Raw genomic sequence first — 20,451 nt, forward strand, 5'->3', positions numbered from 1 at the left:
TGTTATTTATTTCTTTCATCATTTTTTATTTGGTTTCTTTGGTAAGTTTATTTTCTTCTATGATTGTATGTAGGTCACTTATGTTTTGTTTCGCCTTTGTTATGAAGGCATGCGGATCAACCGCTTCCTCCATTTTTCCAGGTTAAAAATATATTTTCCGTAAATTTATGTATTTATATAATTTGTCTTGGATTGAAGGTGTTATTTTATTTATTTACCGCTTACGGCGCTCAATCGCGTCCAACACCGTTGGAGGTTTGGGCGACACCTCCTGTATTTTATAGTGACAACTGCTGTGGTCAACAGAAAAATAAATATCTGCTGTCTGCCTACGCCTATGCTGTTGCAACCATGAGAATAAACTCAATTACTCATAAATTTTTAATTCGTGGTCATTCCATAAAAGTCTGATTTAATTTAGTAAATTAAAATCCTCTCGGTGAGTCTGATTATAGGTAATAATAATATGTAGTAGTTATGTGCTTTAGATGCCTTTATTGTTACCTTTTCGATGTCGTTTTTTGGAACCTAATTTAAGTTAACAGAAAACATTTTAGATATTTTTTCTAAAATATCTATCAAAGAAGAGCTGTGTTTTTTTAATAAAATAATACATTTCCGGTTATTTATAGACTAATGCTATTAAAATACTTGTTAAAGATGTTAACACCTAAACTATAAGAGAAATGTCAACTTTGTTAAACGTTAAACTAATCTATTTTAAGCTTAATAGTTTTCTAATTAGAATTATGTAAGTGTTCATTTTATTTTCCAATCCATTTCCTAAACCTGTTGGGTTTTATTATTGTCTTCATTTGTTTGTTATCTTAATATTAAATAAAGATGTTTTGTGACAAAAAAATATTTTACTTTATGATTACATAATACAAAACATCCAAAACATAATATAGATACACTACTCTTTCTGTGAAGATTATAGAACAAAATATACAGAATAAGAGTGCATTAATTCAAAATTTATCACTAATATGGAAGCAATTTGAGTTGATAAAATTATTAAACAATGATCTAGTCACGAATACTAAAATAACACGAAATTAATCAATAAACAAGTGATACGTGTATTTGATGATAAGTAATTGAGCAAATAAATATCCTAGTATAATAACATACATTATTATATAACAATATTTTTAATCGGTCACATACAAATCGAGTAAAACGTTTTTTGCTGTTCCTGAAAAAAGAGGTATTTTGAGTTGTACTACTCTTTATCTAGGTGTGCGATATATTTTTTTACAAATTTCATTTCAATAACATCATTCCTCTTGTCATGCAATGCTGTGCTAGAACCTCTGTTCTGTAGTATCTTGAACAGGTCGTGGTGATGGCAACGACTGAATTTTGTCAAGAGAAATGGCCTTCAATAGAATAATGCAGTATATTACAACTAAGTATTTCAAGACGTACACTACATTAGGGTATCGATTCTCCGATCCAGGCCGCTCGCAATCGCCGCCGATAATACGTACATTAGTCGACATTCTTATCTTGTGTCTTGTCGAAGAGTGCAAACATACGTCAAACGTCAAAATTCATGCGAGTGGAATGACTTCGTCGAGAATTGAGGCCCTCGTATCTACCTGTTCTTTGACTCGAGAAAGTCCGTATGGTGCCTGAACCTCAGGTATGTATGCACCCGCACATAGTATAGACGCCTACGTACATTTTTTTCATTAATATTACCTACTAGTGTTCTGTGAACAGTGGACCCAGCGGTCAAAAAAGTTCTAATTTTTCATATTTTAAACCATGTATTTATTTAACACTACAATTTTTTTCAAATAAGGAATTATATAATTTGTGCAAAGAAAAGTCGCAATCTCAATTCTTTTTTTGAACTTTCTTCATGCTGGTAGGTACCAAAATTTTGATTATTCCGATTTGATAGTTCTAAGCAGGAACCACACTCGCGCTCTGGCGGGATAAAAAAGGTAATATCCAACACGGCTACCATCTTGAATCGGAAACAAAATGTAACAAATAAAATTACAGGCAGATAAAATGCCCAAATGGTCGACTTAAAACAGCATTTCGACAAGTAATTTGGTGGTAAGCTCACCGATAGGAAAGAGAGCCAAGATGAGGTCCGTCTTTTCTTCAGTAGCGTCGAAGCAGACCAGCGGCAGGTACTGGGTTGTCCAGTTCGAGATTTCCCCTTCAGGCGGTTCGACGAATGCCTCCAGGCAGTAGCCCATCTGGCTGGCGAAGGTACCCGGTTTGTCCTCCTCGGGGATGTAAAGGGAGCCATTCTGGAACAAGGGTGGTAAGTTACAAATAATTTATTGACAAAGATAACCTAGAATAGCCCATCTGGCTGGCAAAGGAGCATGGTTGGTTCCCCTCGTTAGTTACAAACAATTTACTGACATTTAATATTGTAAACGATTGTTTATCAAGTTTAATGGTAAGGCCTTTTTATTTTTTTACTAAACAAACAGTTATTTAGGTATATATTTAGCATAAACAGTAATTATTTTCAAAATAAGACCAATAATGTTCCATTAATTCTAGTCGTTGATTCAATATTTGCATCTATACAATATATTTATAAATGACAAAGAAATATAAAGAATAAACATTATAAGGAATTACAAAATGTTATAAAAACAATTAAAGACAGTTAGTAGTAATATAGTTTTCGCATGATTATAATAAAAACAATAAAATAAACTAAGATGATAGGATTATTTTACCAAATAAAAAATTAAGTTATCAGTTTAGTAAGTTGAATTTTATATGTTTTCAAGGGTGACCGGATAAATCATCAAAATGATAATTCATCACATCTTTAAAAAGTTACACTTGAAAATGTCTATATCTCGTAAGGCATTGTGAGTTTTAGAGATAAGTCCTATTAAAGAGTTTTGCGCATATTTGGCTTTACAGTTTGGTGTTCTAAATAAGTCGTTCGATCTGGTGTTGTGTTCAAGGCAACGAAATGCAATCTTTCCTAGCAGATATGATGAATCAACAAGACTGTTCACGATTTTGTATAAGAATAGGGCATCAGAATTTTTTCTGCGTTTATATAAAGCGGTAGGGACAAACCGATGATCGCTAAAGTGATACGATAGTTGTTTAATAAATTAGGATTGGATATTCTCAATTCGATCAATGTATGTTTGATATTGAGGATTCCAAACGACTAAGGCAAAGTTGTGACCTTACCTTATGACATATATAGCAGAATTAGTGTGTGTGCTATAGTAAGAGGTTTTAAATCCCAATTATTTATAAGCTTTTTCTAAAATATGTTCAATATGGTCCTAAAATAACATTTTAGAATCTAGCAGTACCTATTCCAAGATCTCTGATTGATTCTACTCGTTGTAGGGGTACATGGTTTAATTTGTAAGTATAATTAATCGGCTGTTTTTTGCGTGTAAATGTAATAACGTTACACTTTTCTGTATTTAGATAAAGTTGATTGATATCGCAATATTGTTTAATTTTGCTTACATCTTCTTGTAACAGGTTGCAGTCATCTGTGGAGTCAGTAAGTTTACATACTTTCATGTCATCTGCGTAAAATAGGAAAGAAGAATGACTAATAACACGTTTTATGTCGTTTATATATAATGTAAAATGCCATTATATAAAATGACCTAGAACTGGCCCATATATTTCCAGAACTAAAATTACGGTTACGCGACGTGGAATAGAGAATAGATGACTCCAGCTACAGAAAGCGCCCGGCTGAATAGGACAATAATAAATCAAGTAACAAGTGGTCTGGTACATACTCTCATTCACCAAAACCTCCTCAAAACAGGCCAGGACGCTGAATCAAGTTGGCCTGCTACTTAAATAAGATCCCAATATATAATTATGTCATGAACCATTCTACCTTACTTACTCCTACTCATATCTTATTTCTTTCCAAATCTTCGTCTCCTTCCTTCCCATAAAAAATACCCCCATAAAGCATCACAAAAGATGCCTAAGGCCCTGAAGGAAATTATTGTAGAGTTGATGTAAAAAAAAATATATATATATATACAGAGAGGGGCAAAAGTAATCACCCGATTTTTTTTTATTTTTTTTTTTTATAGTGAATACCTCACAAGAGTCCCAACTGCTCCCGTCTGGAGCCAGTGAGACTATGGCATCCCCAATTGGGGGATGTTGTGAGGCTGAAGGTAAGTGGGGAAGGGAAAGAGGAAGGTGGGGAAGTACCTGGCTATTCAGATCTAGTCACTAAACACGGCTAAAGCCATTTGGAGCAAAGTTTCAATTCTGAATGGTGGTCTTACACCAGGGCGATACTGGTAGTATCTTCCACTCTGGAACGTGCCGCAAATATACTATATATTATTTTAATTAATTTAATTGTGAAATAACACAAATTAATCAAATAAAATTTATTTGCGCACGCCGGGTTCGAACCCGCGACCTTCGGAATGGCAGTCCAATGCGTTACCACTGGACTATGCCGGCCGTCAAAATGATGATCTTTTGCTGTAATTTTTTTATGATAAACTTTGATACTGCTAGTTATTCCACATTCTTGGAAAGTAAACCGATTCGTGTCTTGTTGATTTGTATTCTGCGTTTGTCTACTTCACTAATGTCAAAACCCAATTGACATTTGGTGCTATTTGCAAAAGTAGCGTTTTCATAGCGTTTTTTTTAATAGCGTTTTCCAATAGGGTGATTACTTTTGCCCCATCCTGTATATATATATATCCAAAAATTATTATTATTGTAGCTAAGTACTTTAGTAAAACATTATAAGAGAATCATATTAAATAACAGGCCAATTTGATTCAGTGCCCTGGCCTTGGTAGAGGTGTTTTTGCACTGAGAGTGGCCTGAATGGTGAAACTCGAAATGGGATGTAGATATTGTTTGGCTGCAGATTTAGCACTGTCTTAGGGTAGGTTTCCAATGAATTACATTAACACTGTTTGTGATGAAAGGCTTTAAATCACAGTGAAAAAACAGATAAACCATAGCTGCAAAAAAATATACAAATTATTTATGAAAACGGACATGCTAACGACATCTGGCGGAAAAAGAATTGATTCAGTTTGCTTGCAGTAGGCGCCTGTAATAGTTGGACTTAAATCGAAGTTCCGGGATGAAAGCAGAGAGGTCGTAAAATCGTCTAAGACGAGAAAGGAACCCCATTTCTAGGCTTAAAAATAAATATTGAAGGTTGTCGACCAATTGGATCTGGTCGAGAACGATAAAAATTTTGAATAACCAATCAGTGAACGGAGAGGCGTGCATCTACTACAGACAAAGGAATAAACTTTGGATCGGGCAATAAAATAGATAATTAACGACATTTCGATTCCCACAAAAATTAGAGGTAAATGCACTATAGAGTAAACATCGACGTTTCAAGGGAACTAGCCCTGGGAATGTTTACAATGACTGAGACATTTATAAGATATCGAACCGTTGAAATCGAGGGCTTTGGAAGTTTTACAAGTTGTAAAGCACACACACAAAAATGCAATGAAAAAATTATAAACGTGATAGTGTAAGAGAGGGCGGAGAAACTTAGGGAAATTACTGGCAGAATTTTCAACTGTAGTACAATTATTTATGATAGAAGGAGGGTGTCATGTTCGATAAAAATCGTACTAAAGAGAGGTGAGAGTTTTGGAAACAATGGAAATTAATCGTTATCAATTTAAGATGAAACGGACATATTGGTAAATCAATTTTGAATGAAAATCTCGCAAAAAAAATAGACATTTTAGAAAAGTGCGGCGACCGAATGGAAGGATAATACAGAGATTTTTGAGCTGCTACAAAGGTCCTAGGGACATGAAAATTGAGTATCAGAAGAAGACAGTAAAACTAAACATATAGCGATAGATTAGATTCAGGAAACGTAGGCATTTTACATGATTATTAGGTTAGATAGATATTAGAGCTACACAAGACGGCTGAAGAAGTGACATGAGATAAAAGGTTGACAGTCTCATGTGTATTTTAGGAGATAAACAATCGAAATCCGAACATGATTTTTATTTACGTTAAGGTAATAAACGATTAACTTTAACGTGGAGCAGATGAGGTATTTAGATAAGGCAAAAGAGATTAAAATTAATAGGTTTGAAATTAAATTAAATTTACGACCATAGTACATAAATTCAAGGCGTAAACAGGTGTCCAGACATATAATTTATGTGAAATCTTGTATGACAAAGATAGAAGTTGGGGCGGAGATTGGGTCAGGCAATAAAAATGACAGATATCCCAGAGTCTAATTAGGTATATCTCCCATAGAAGTGTGGAAAATTATATATTAATTAATAATAGATGAAGTATGAAATTTTCCTGGAGACCACACACATTGGGAAAAGTGGAGAAAAGATAAAAGAAAGGGTAAAGAACGGAGATAAAGAATAATCCAAGTGGAGAAAAGTGATACAATTCAAATTTATCCGTGAAATAAATAAATACGACTTGGAAAATAATTAGTTATAGAGTTATGAGAAATAACAAAAGAATAAAGAAGAAAATTGTGCAGGAAAACGTCGCGAATAAAAGAAAATCCAAAAAAATAAGGAAAACTCAAATCTGCGACATAAAGAGGGAAGGTACGGGTGAAAATGGAAAAGCTCGTATAGGTGACAATAAAATTAAGTAGAATTTAGACAAATCGAAATTCAAAAATGCGTAGTAAAGATCTCAGCATGGATTTAAACAATTTTCGCACGAGATGCATAAAATTGAGATCTATATATATATGTTATTGAGGATGGACCTATCGTGAATTGGAAAAAAAAAGGAACGCAAAATCATGAGATTTTAACTACATTTTGTATGAACGGAGGACAAAGGTAGCTTGGGCGACTAACGCGGACTTACCCGATTCGGACCCTATCGATTTAGAGTTGTGAGATAAAAATTAACCACCGCCCAGAGCCGGAAAGCAGAAGATCTTATGGAAGCACAATCGATATTAATGGCAGGGATGTTCGGATTTGCGAGTTGGTAAAAGATAGAATCGATCATCAGAGGAAATTCAGATACGTCTTTTGGAATCTGAGAAAGGTATAAAATGGCGGTGCAGACCAGTTTTCAGGGAGTCGCGCCGAGGATTTGAAAAGTTGTTACGTGGCAGTACTACGTTCTTTGGTAGGATTAACAGTGAAAAATCTTTAAGTGTTAAATTTTGAATAAGTCCTTGGACTTTCGGAAAGAGTACAAGTGCTAAGATCAGTGAAATTTTAATAAGTCTGTTTAATTTAATTAAACAGTGTTAATAAATAGATAGAGTTAAACTCAGTGCTTAAAAGTGTAAAGTGAGAAGTGCTAAAAAGTGAATTGTGAATTAATTAAATTCTAAAAATAATTATTTCATTCAAAGTGAAAACATTCAAATTCAATTAAGAGTTTTCGGAAATCTAAAGTGAACGTGATCGCGTCTTGATATTTAAAAATAGATTATAATTTAGTATCAATTTTGTTTTAAAATATTAATAGCAGATACTTTTATCTTTGTTTAAAGAAACACAAAACAAAAGGGAAACAATAATAAACGCTCAAACCTTTGTTCTAAAAGTAAAAGTTCGGAAAAAAAAATAATTGTGTATAGGTTAAAATATTGGTGAAACCAGTGCAATTTAGAAGAAAATTTTAACAGATATTTAATTTATTCAGAATCGAAATAATTAAAAGTTTGCGCAATTCGGACTGAATTTTCTTATAAATTTATTTAAAAAAAAATTTATAAAGGAGTGAAAATAACAAAAATAGTTCGACCTACATAATTTTTAATTTTCCGGCACATCTATATCACAAAATATTAATTATCAGCTAATTTATATGATTCAAGCAAGAATAAAATATTACATAGGAATAAATAGTCAAAGGATTTATTTTGAAATTAGTTGGAAAATACAGTTAATTAGGTAGGATTTACTTCGGCAAGATTTGTTGTGTGGCACCCAATCGGAAAAATCTTGTAGAGGGTGAGTTTTCCTTTTATAAATAATTTTCAGGCCCAAGGAGTGAGGAGGCACAGCTGATCAATGGTATATCATTTAAATTATTAAAACAACAAAACAAAGAATTACACATTAAAATATGTATATTGTGTATTTGTGTATATATATATATATAAATATAAAATAATATATTGTATATAAAGAATATATATATAAGTAATGTAATTATATATATGTATTTTATTTATTAATCGAAGCATCGAAATGGTAGCGATTTTTAATACCTACCCGAGGACATATCTATATTATTGAAAAAGAAAATATGTATTTATTAATATTCAAGACTAAGTAGAATCATATATTTTATATTTATTTATTAATATATGTAATCTTATTTAACGTTTTTGACAATCGAGATATGTGTACTTATATATATATTTATATCTATTCTTCAATTAAACTCTAGTAAATTTACTAAATTCGGAAAAGAAATAAATAGTTTAACTTCAATAAAGGAATTAAAAATATTTAAATTGACTATGCACAATAGAGGGTAGCGAAACTGAATCACAAGGAGAGCGCGAGATAATTTTTAAAATAAACAATCTCACATCTGGGTTAGTGGGTCAGATGAGATGTTTACATTGTTCAATTGTTGATAAAACAAGAGATCACTGGAGAATTGGGTCAACCGCATAGTTTGGAAACGGCCTTGGCCATAATTAGTTAGTCACATAGGATTTTATTAATTACCCGAAACAGCTGGAAGATGCGTGCTCTCAAATACCTATCAATCACAAACGACAATTGAAAAATCACGGGTTAGCAAGATTATGTCGAATAATTATACGAAACATTTGAATTTTATTGATTGGGTGCTCATACAGAACCCCATCAGTTGCCTGAGACATTTGAGAGTCGAGTACTCTCTAATGTGGCAACCAACTACTTGAAACAATTGGAAAAACACGGGATAGGATGAACAAAATTAATGTTGAAACCTGGAGGTAAAATTTAAAACAAATACAGTTCATCAGATAGGAGGCAGTGGTCGCTCCTACAACAAGACCATTAACCAAACCAAATAGAGATGACGATTCTCTTAAATAAAAACGTCAAAACCAAACAAACAAAAAACCTGGAGTTCGATAGCTCTCCATAACAAACTATCATAAGATCTTATTTTACTAGTATTTATTAGTATCACCTTATTAGTACGTATTTATTCGGTTACCAAGCTAAGAATTGTGCAGAATTCTTTGTGCGAGATCCGAGCTTGGAATGCGAGGTAGATAGCCTCGTATTGCGAGTTATAAACCTTTCCCAAACTGTATGTATACATATATTTATTCGTATGTACTGTTTACTGGAGGATGCGGACCTGCATACAGCTTGCATTTTAGGTCTTCTGGACCACTCTCGCATCTTCTCTTAAACGTGGAATGAGGATTCACGACCCGTAAGTCCACACCAACCGTGAGTATATGATTGTATATAGGACGAAACCGGTTCGCCCTAAGTAAATTGTAGTCCAAGGAGGGGTCGGAATTTGGGGGTATCGGGACTCGAGGGGAAACTTGAAGGCAGTGCATGATGACGTGGAAGGCTTTTTGGGACGCGATAACTTAGGTATCAATCATAGAGCCGTGTCAAAGGATTGTGCGAATTTCTCGTTGACTCAAGATCATCTCGTTTACTTGCAGGAGGATTTGGAGCCAAATTATGCCAGCAAATGGGCTATTCCGAGTTCGTCAAATATGCAATTAACTAATTACATTAACCTACTAAATCAATCTTTACATGTACCTTATAGCAGCAGAATCATAAAGGAGTGGCGCCAAACAGACACAAGAGTTTACCAAAATCAAATTTACTAACAATTAACCATTTGAGTTTATATTAAATTACCTGTCCAAATAAACATGTATGATATCTTTTACTTGCGATTAACTACGATTTTGTTAGGGTGCAGGGAATCAGAATAATTACAATAGGAAAGTTAGCTCATTCAGGGAACTCATTTAAGTCTAGGTTTGCAATGGAAAGACCAATTAAATTGTGAAACTCAACGCCTCGATCAGAACCAAGGGGGTTACCACAAAAATGAAGGTAATTAAAATCCTATATCATAAATCAAAAAATTACACAACGTTTGATGGAATTTAATTACGATATAAATACGGAAATATTTGCGTTCAAGTTCGTAAATAACGTATTAATTAGTTAAGTACATATGTCTATAAAGATATATAGTACAAGAGAGCTTTAAGTAGCTTTCTGTAGATATCAAAGAAAAGGGTCAAATTTTCATGGAGGCTTATGTGTTGTAGGGGAGGAATTTTTCCATCCCTGCGAACACATATGCAAAGCCTTAGAAAAAAATTTTTAAATATCGGTCATAGCCAAGAGAAAAGAGAGAAGAAAATTTTATATTGTTTTAAACAAAGTAAAAGAATGGGATAAAGAAGATAGAAAATATTACATGTTAGACGAAAGATAAATCAATAATCAAAATCCCTTCCAAATGTTGTAAATAAATATTTCATTCCCTAGTCACATTATTCTCTGAACTTTGGCAAAACTGTCGGCCACATCTCTCATACATCCTCTTCTATTATTCTGACTCATGGTCCGACTCAAGCATCTGATTCACTTGGTCGTGCCATGTCTTCCTCGGTCGTCCCCGACTTCTGCAACCATTCACATTTGCATCGTATATTCTCCTTACCCTCATTTCTTCGCTCATTCGCTCTACATGCCCAAACTATTTAAGCGTCCCTTTCTTGATCAAACTTATGAAACTTACATCCTAACATACGCCCTACACATACGCCTCAGGAATCTCAGTTCTCTGCCAATTCCATGCCTCACTTCCGTACATCAGGGTAGGTACAAGCACTCCATTGTGGACTGCTAACTTCCTTCTTTGGACATTTTTTTGTTAGCGCCAACTGCATTCAGTCCTCCATTAATGGAGTTACCTGCATTTACCCTTCTTTCAATATCTCTGTCAGCCTTCCCATCTCTCGTAAACATACTTCCTAAATACACAAACTCATCCACCTGCTCTAAGTATTCCTCATTCACAACTATATTGCACACTGTTTTCGTACTCTTTCTTTCAAACACCATTACTTTAGACTTACTTACATTCATCATTAACTCATTCTTCATACATACTTCGTTCATCCTAGACACCAGAGATTGTAGAGTTTAATCCATACAATTATCAATCAGCACCGCATCATCAGCATATAACAGGCAACATACTTTCAGATTACTCAAATTCGCGCCCAATCCCACCTCTTTCAATCTTGCATACAATTATCCAACAATAACCACGGTGACATTACGCAGCTTTGTTTAACACCTTTTGTGATATCAAATAACCACACGCAACGCTTCCCTCAAACATAGTCAGATTCGTATTCACTCCATACTTAGACAATACCTTCCATAGCTTTTTCCTGTCGAATCGGTCGTATGCTTTTTGTAGATCTACGAAGGCACAGAAAAGTTTCTGTTTTTTTGCCAGAAATTTTTCAGTGAGCATACGCAATGAGAAGAATACAATGTTTTAATTAAAACATGTTTCAAGAAGTTCGTTTTTAGAATGATAATATAATATATAAAAATATCTTATGTCGTAATTACCTGGTTAACAGACGTTGCCCGGGCTTAACACAGAGTTTTTCGAGATCTAATTTAGGCAGTAACCATCCTCTTGTTTTGAAGGTCAAAATTCCATCAGTCTCGGAACAAAACTGTAGATTTGTTTTTGCTACAGACACACTTCTTTACATAAACCATAGAATAAAGAAGAAAACTAAAAGTGCCTTAATCTTTAATATTATGAATGTGTTTGATGTTCGGCAGATATAAATACTACACAAAAAGTTTAAATACTAGCTGTACTCGAAACAATAACAAAGATTTACTCGAAATTCCTGTAATGCATACTTCTTCCGGTCAAAGAAATTTTAGGTATTCTTAGTTATAGTTGCAAATTTACTTAAATAAAGATATATTATTACGGAAACATTTGTGCTACTGACTTAATAACTTTTGGTTCTAGACCATTTATCACGACGTCTGTTTCTCTTACACTTGCCTGAAATTGTACAGGGTTTTCCAATAAGAGGTGTTATTTTGAAGAGCCCACTATTTCGGTAGATGTTACTTTTGAAGCTATCATTTTTTGACATTTGACAAGTAGAAACGATGTAAAATACGGTGTAATGACGTTTGTGGAATGCCTAATTCCAAAGAACGACGAGGAATGGACAAACCTGGGTTTTTCTTCAACACTTTCGGCTACAGCAGCAATATTCTCGGCTGTTCTTGAGCGACGTGCACGGGTTTTATTTTTCACATCACTAAGTTGTCCCAACAGCTCGAATTTTTCCACCAATTTCTGTATTGCGGTCCGACAAGGTGCTTCACGACGACCCAAAAATATTGGAGTTTTACGAACCGTCTCTGCCAAATTTTCACCATATGAATTTTAATAATTTTAATGCGTTGTGGAAGCGTGTATCGTTCCATTTTTGTTAATGGCGTAGTTTCTAGTTGTCAAATGTCAAAAAATGACAGCTTCAAAAGTAACATCTACCGAAATAGCGGGCTATTCAAAATAACAGACGAAATTAAAAATGAAAAAAGTATAGGTACATTTAAAAAAAAATTGTTCAGTTTTATGCTCAATCAACAAAACAATGAAAGTGAATAATATCGGTGTGTAATATATTTATGTGTAATATATATGTTATTTCTAGTTAAATAAGTGAAAATTTAATTTTCTTTTATCTAGAATAAAAAATAAAATAAAATTTTTTAAAAAACACCCCTTATCGTAAAACCCTATTTAAGTATCCAAAGATATTATGATACATGTTATGATATCTTTGGAAAAAGCTACAGTTTGTAAGAATTTGGGTAGGTATTTGGACAACATTTGACATGGGTATATACTTTTAAGATTTACTTTAATATTACTTGGCGATGACTGAGTTAATAACTGTAAAAAATCAACGAATTTACGTAATAATATTTCAGAAAATATATGTTTCCAGTACAGTCATATCCTAGGTATTCTTGTAAAAAACATATTTATTATTTTATTTTTATTTATATTGCAGAAAAAAACAAAACATAATTACATAGAGGACAATAGTTACAAAGTTATACAAGTTAATACAATAATTAGTACCAATGACATGTCGGTGACCATATGTGGTATATTATACATTTTACTTAAGAGGAAGCTACAAGCCAAAAATGTGTATATTATTGGTATACCTTATATTGTAGGTAATAGGCATTAAAATCGCTTGATAAACGGAGTCTAGACGCGTTCGATTTCAAGCACAAAACTGGTTTATATTTATTTTGTAAATAATTTTATAAGAAAGCAAAAAAGTTAATCAAGTGAAACTGTGACAGAAAATCTTAGCTTCAGTACTGTGTTTTTAAAAGTTGTTTCCTTACGCGTTCATACATTTCAATTGAAAAAAAAAATTGTAGTTTACATTCATATTTTTTATTGAGTAATTTATTTTTTTATTTGTATTCTACTCCAGCGAAACGATAGGAAAACCTTCAATTTATATCATAATTCGGTATTCATAATGTACACAAATTCGTTATAAAGATTGATCAAAATAGTGATTTAGCACTAAGCTTCGCCTTAAGTTAAGTTAGTCAGTATGCTAGGGAAAGAGAAAGGTGTGGGTGAGTGTTTGTGTGTGTATACGTGTAATATTAGATTTGTCAGTGTAAGTAGGTTTTCCAGATGTGAAAAATATGTACATTAATTTATCGGTACGAATATTTTACCCGTTGAAAGAGTGCTAGAAAGTATTTTTATTCATCACAGTAAATTTACTAGCGCAGACCCGTGGTAAATCACGGGATATTATAATTGTACATTTGTGAAGCTTAGTATTTATTAAAAAATATATTTTCCGAAGAAGAAGAAATTTACAGAAAAATTACATGTATGACATCTTTGAAGCATCTATCAAACATTTGTCAATTTTTTTAATGTACCTTCTTTATCGCTTACCTGATAATATGATTTATTATTGAACTTGAATAATTTTACGCACTTTGAAGGAATTCAATTTCAGAACACGCACCCATGCACTGGACAACCGAAATTAGTATGTTCTTAATAATTTTATTATATTTATTTATTAATTATTATTTTGGTTGGTAAAAAAGTTGTCTTTTCAAAGCCAAAAATAATTTTTATATTATCCGGGTTAGAAATAATAACCTGACAATATTTCAATTTCTCCTTCTACCATAATAATTATAATTGGAAAATGTTACTTGTGCAATGATGGAGTGCTTAGCTAACAGATGATTGAACCCGTGACGTTGAGTATCCTGACACTTGGATCACTAACTAATCAAAGTTGTTAGTCTAATGCTTACCAAATTTACATAAATTTTCTCATGCTTATTACATTGAAAAATTATTAAAGGGTAAATCAGTAAAAAACGTTTGTGGACTTTTTCGAAGTCTGTATAAAGCAGTGAAAACTCTCAAATTGTGAGTTCTAGCGACACGAAACTTCCACAGGATTTTCTATCTCGAATTATTACATCAATACAACTTGTTTTAGTTCGCGACGTCATTACTAAGTTTTAAAACACCCGTTTAACTATTAGACTTGATGCCGAATCGTTAATTCAATGTTTTTTCTAATGTAAAATAATTTTTAAAAAATCGAAGTTGAAAGTATAGAGTTAGTTAACTATTAGTATTATTGTAATAAAAACCATTGATTTGACCATTGAGAGAGACCATTGAGAAAGAGAAAGAAAGAGAGAGTACGAAAACAGTGTGCAATATAATTGTGAATGAGGAATACTTGGAGCAGGTGGATGAGTTTGTGTATTTAGGAAGTATGTTTACGAGAGATGGGAAGGCTGACAGAGATATTGAAAGAAGGGTAAATGCAGGTAATTCCGTTAATGGAGGACTGAACGCCGTTGGCGCTAACAAAAAGTTGTCCAAAGAAGCGAAGTTAGCAGTCCACAACGGAGTGCTGGTACCTACCTTGATGTATGGAAGTGAGGCATGGAACTGGCAAAGAAAGGATGAAAGTAGATTAAATGCTGTTGAAATGAGATCCCTGAGGCGAATGTGTGGTAAAACCATGTTTGATCGTGTGAGGAATGTGGATATCCGCAAAGAGTGCAAGGCTGATGTAAGCGTAATGAGTAAGAAAGGGACGCTTAGATGGTTTGGGCATGTAGAGCGAATGAACGAAGATAGGAGTGTAAGGAGGATATATGATGCAAATGCGAATGGTAGCAGAAGTCGGGGACGCCCGAGGAAGACATGGCACGATCAAGTGAATCAGATACTCGAGTCGGGCCATGTCAAGAGTCAGAATAATAGAAGAGTATGTATGAGACGATGTATGAATGTGAATGAGACAAGAAGTGTGTGCCAAGACCGAGTTGTTTGGCGGTCCATCCTCTCTGCCTACCTCGGCGGGGAAACGGCGTGATGGTTAGTTAGTTAGTTAGTTACCATTGATTTATTATATTTAGATGATACATGAAGCGAAAACATAGGTTCCGATTTATTTACCTCTAACTGACCTCCAACTATCCCAATGCTCTAACTATACCGAATTCGGTCTACGCGGACCACTTATCGCGTTCCAATAGTGGAACAAGTTTCGACGCGATATTAGTACACAGTAGCGCCTCTAATTGTAGCTCTATGATTAAAACTGATTCTTCTTCATCTCGATTTCCCTATGGCTGTTTTTCCTTACTTTCGATTACGAAACGCTGAGCCAAACAATTCTCCTTGAGCAGACGAACAGGTAATTTAAGATAATTAATGGATTTCCTATAATTACTCAGCATCTCTTAGTGCTAGATGTAATGAAAATAATTCATAGAACGTAGAAGAAGAAAATTTTCTCAGGGTAAATTATAAGTCCTACCTATTGAATGTATTTACAACTGATGTGGCTCTGTCTGTCTGTGCAGATAGAAAAACAATAGCGCGATTTGCTTTTACGTCCAACAGATGGCGCTGTTTTTAAATAAAGCATATTTTTACCTGTCACAGGTGACATTTGTGTCTTTCCATATCTTTCTCCGGCGTCCCCGACTTCTTATACCATTTAAACATCTCTAAACACTTCTGGCACTAATAACAACAAAATTTTCAGCGTTATCGGTCGTATACCAGTTTTGCGAGCACAAAAATTACGCAGTATGAATTTTTGGTTCCATGCTAACTCAACACGGTGACTATTCAACACACTTTTAAAAAGTGATATAAAGTCATTAAAAATGATGAAAAAAAAAATTTATCCTAACCTACTTAATCCAGTTAATAATTTTTGTTTCATCACTTTCCGTGACTTTATATAACTTTTTTTATCATTTTGATGATTTATCCGGTCACCGAATTTTTATATACTAAGATTATATTATACCACTTAGAATGTAACTCAACCATTTGGAATGCATTTTATAATATAAGACGTTGTCCTGCCACAGACCGCCTTCTCTGTAGGGAACTTAAAAGTTGTGGTTATATGTATTTTTGGAAGACATATAAAAAAAAATGTTTTTTGTTTTGGATTTTTTTATTTTAGAATTGACAACAGCGCCACCAATCGGGTAAAATATGTTTTATTTCAAGCTGGAACCAACCATACATATTCAAAAAATTTAATTGAATTCGGTTGGGCGGTTTCGGAGATTGGCGTGTACGAACACCGTGACGCATGATTTTTGTATATTGAAGGTATATACAAATACACGCATATTCGAATGCAACGTTGTATCAAAAGCAATCGGTAAGAGCTTTCAGAGATATAATATTTTGAAGAAACGAACATTAACATGTTTATTTATAGCGATATAATATCAGATACGAATTCCACGTAAAGGTGTGAACCAAATATGAGTATTGTGTTGGGACGACTAAGCGTTGATTGCAAGTAAAATAAGTATATTTTAAATAACTGAAAATCGGAGTAAAAAAACTAGTAAATTTAAAGAAGATTTTTTTTAATTAAACTTATATCTACAGTATTATGAACACTTTGGTTGAGTTAAAACCCATAAATGTTATATTTTTCATATGTCTACTCATGTATTTTTCATTTTACTGATTTCGTGTTATTATTTTGTAATTTGGACGATGTCCGTTAACAAATAAATAAAAAATATGTACGATGGTTTATTTGGTGTACAAGTGAATACATTTTTAATAGAGTTCTTATCCAATTGAAGATATAAAATCACAGGGCATTCTGAATTTAGGTATAAAATATCTCGTCGAAACTTGTTCACCCATTGCGTGTAGACCGAATTTTGTAGTTTCCGGTAGTTCGGCGTTAGAGCGTTGGGAGCGTTGGCGGCCATTTCGGACTTTTGGACGTACAAAAGCGAAATCTATTTTTTCGCTTCGTGTCTCAACTAAATCTAATACATCAATGGTTCAGATTCATAAAATGACAATAACTAAAAAAATCTGTTAATATATATATATATAGGTACCACAGATAGGTCTCTATATACTTTGTCACTTGTCTGAATTCGTCACACAATCAGTGCCAATTTTGAAAATGACACTTAAATAAGGTAGTTCATTGAACCAGAGTTACACAGACAAGACAAACATCCGTAATTAGCATTTTTGATTATTTAAAGTAAAGGCATATTTAATAACGCAGTTAGTACCTATCGTAATGACTGCTACATACATACTAGTCATTACAATAGGTACTGCAACACTGCAGTCGTATTTTTCGGTATCTTTGTTTGTTGTATCAGAAAATAAGTGGTTTTATGAGAGCATAAAAGGAACCATGACTCGTCTTTTTGTTAAGCGTTTAACGTCTATCACTGTGAACTATGAATCACAATAAAGAGCCTAAGCAAGGAATCTGAATGATTTGTGTCAAGGACTTTTATACAGTAACAGTTTTACACAGGAAATATTCAATTATTGTGAAACTTATACCTACCACTTTAAAACTACCCACCAAAATGACCCTTCCCATCATAACCAACATTTCACAAGACATTATTTGAGATTTTCACGGCCAAAAGTATTATCGTGATTTATTTTGTTGCGTTGTCAACTTTGAGTCCCAATATAATATTCTAATAAATCAAATTTGATTATGTTATGATGATGTTATTAATCTAACTCTAAAAAAATATATTATTGACAAATGAGTGCAGCACCAACCGAATTAAATTTAAAAAATGAAAGCGCATCATATCTGAATAATTTTTTTTATGATTTTTAGCCATACCTTAGTGTAATTACTGTTAAATTAGATGTGTGTGTGTGTGTGGTTATAACTATGATAACGTTACAATTATAAGATAAATAGATACCGATTGGTGATAGTTCCGACCTTCATCAAAGGTACCAACATAGGCTTATCTAGAAAATGGTTTCATCGGGGATCTTTTAATAAATTCGTCAATAAATATGGGAATTTCATATAGACTCAATGTAACCAATAACCACGTACTAAATACACATGAGATTTTCAAATATTTACTATGTATCAACGAGGGGCGGCCCTTTTATGAGGATAATTTGGTCAATGATCTCCCAAAATATGCTGCAATAGTATTAATGTTAAAAAAAAGGATTTAAAAAACTACCGGATTATGAATGTAATTTTAATATTCGTGCATATTCGTACGTTTTTACGATCCGTTCCAGTTCCGTCTGGCGTCCAAATGCTATTGTATATACCTACCGTGGGTCACATTAAAGTTTGTCCCAAAACCATATCCTTTCTTTCTATTTGCCATACAGACAAAGGAAGTAAACACTATCATGTCTGATGTATGCTTATTCTCGTTTGTCGTCTGTTTTCGGACTAGATATAAAAAGTAAGCAATAAAATCAAAAGCACCTATACGTTCATTTTATTGCACCATCAAAACCACAGACAAAAAAAAACTTAAATCGTTTTAAAATATCGTTTTTAACCTCTTTATTTTTCTCTCTCGTAAGTTTACATAAAGGTTGCTATTTGTTTTCAAAATGTTCGTGTAAAATATTGAAATTCTATTTATACATATGAGATGGTTCCATGCTAACTCAACATAGTGACTATTCAACACACCTTTAAAAAGTGATATAAAGTCATTAAAAACGATGAAAAATCCTAAAAATTTAACCTAACGTAACTTAACCTACTCAACCCAGTTAATAAAGTTTTTGTTTCATCACCTTCCATGACTTTATATAACTTTTTAAAGATGTGATGAATTATCATTTTGATTATTTATCCGGTCACCGTGTATATATGATATACCCTCCACATAACTCTTCAAACATGACAGATCGAAAGACCAAGGGAAATTATTTCCCCAAAGGTCTCCTATGTGAGGTTTATGTAAAAAAACCGTTATCTCTAGAAGGTTCAGCACCATCGGTTTAGCGGAACATTTTGTACGTTTAAAATGCTGACTATCCCCTAAAAACAAAACACACTATTTTCACATCAGTGCATTAATTAATTCGGTTTTGTTTTGCGTTCAGAACCTCTGCCAAAACGCTGATAACTAGTAAAAAAAAAATATCAATAATTTTCAAAGAAAACACACACTTTTAGAAAAAGGCTTTAACAATAATAAGCAGACTTCATAAAATAAAACAGGGTTTTTTGACCAAAATATTTGAAATCCGAATCTGTCGCTTGCAGAGCGGATGAGTGATCAATTGCATAACTGAACCCAGTTTACAAACTGTATTTTTATCCAAGATATATTTCTGGAAAATCGCTAAAATTGTTTCAATCTACGAAATGGAACATTAAGCTTGAAAATGTTAAATTATTTATTTTATCGCCTGTCTCGACATGGGAACTCTTCCCAGTGAGACAGGTAGGCAGGCGTAACAAAACTATCGTTATAAATGTTACCAAGACAAAAAAGAAAAATTACTTACTTTTTGCAAGTAAAATCGGTCATTCGGCGTTTTTGGATTGAAAGGGTTCAGGGCGTAGCGATTTCCCTCTCCCAAATTTCCTTGTTTATTTGGACACGGGTTTCCTGTCAGCATGCCAAAGTGTTCAAGAATCTTAAGCTCTGGCAACTCTTCTTCTAACGAATGAATCATGGGATCAAAGTTGAGGACTGCCGCATCCCCACTTGGAGCACATGTAGCGCTTTTGCCGAGGGCTTCTCCCATAGGACAGCACTTCCTAAAACAAAGCTTTAGCTCGCAGATGCAGCCTCTCGTCTGGACCATCCCATCCTCTCCTTTATACTCGAAATAAAGATTGGGAGGATACATGAAGCCATTAGTAATGATTGAGCCATCTTGTAACTTAGTGCCTTCGTCAATATTTACACTCATGTAAAAATGACAAGGGTCTTCTGACCAAACTGATGTCAAAACAAATAAAAGCAAAAACCACAACATTCTACCTATCGTAAGAGTATAATTTACGGAATTAAGATAAGCAATATCATTATTCTTTTTATTTATTTTATTTAA

General features: G+C 33.4%; 1 protein-coding gene across 2 annotated transcripts in view; it reads right to left on the minus strand.

The window, feature by feature from the left end:
- LOC149420586 (G protein-coupled receptor Mth2-like) overlaps window positions 1-20,451 on the minus strand; it is a 209,662-nt gene that overhangs the window by 180,223 nt on the left and 8,988 nt on the right. For both annotated transcript variants that reach the window (XM_089636817.1, XM_089636818.1), the window contains exon 2: window positions 2,084-2,273. In XM_089636817.1, the coding sequence (XP_089492943.1) occupies window positions 2,084-2,273 (190 nt within the window). The remainder of the gene's footprint in view (window positions 1-2,083; window positions 2,274-20,451) is intronic.

The sequence above is a fragment of the Hesperophylax consimilis genome, chromosome 10 (assembly GCF_061612785.1).
Source record: "Hesperophylax consimilis isolate HC1 chromosome 10, BYU_Hcon_1.0, whole genome shotgun sequence".
NCBI classification, from domain to species: domain Eukaryota; kingdom Metazoa; phylum Arthropoda; class Insecta; order Trichoptera; family Limnephilidae; genus Hesperophylax; species Hesperophylax consimilis.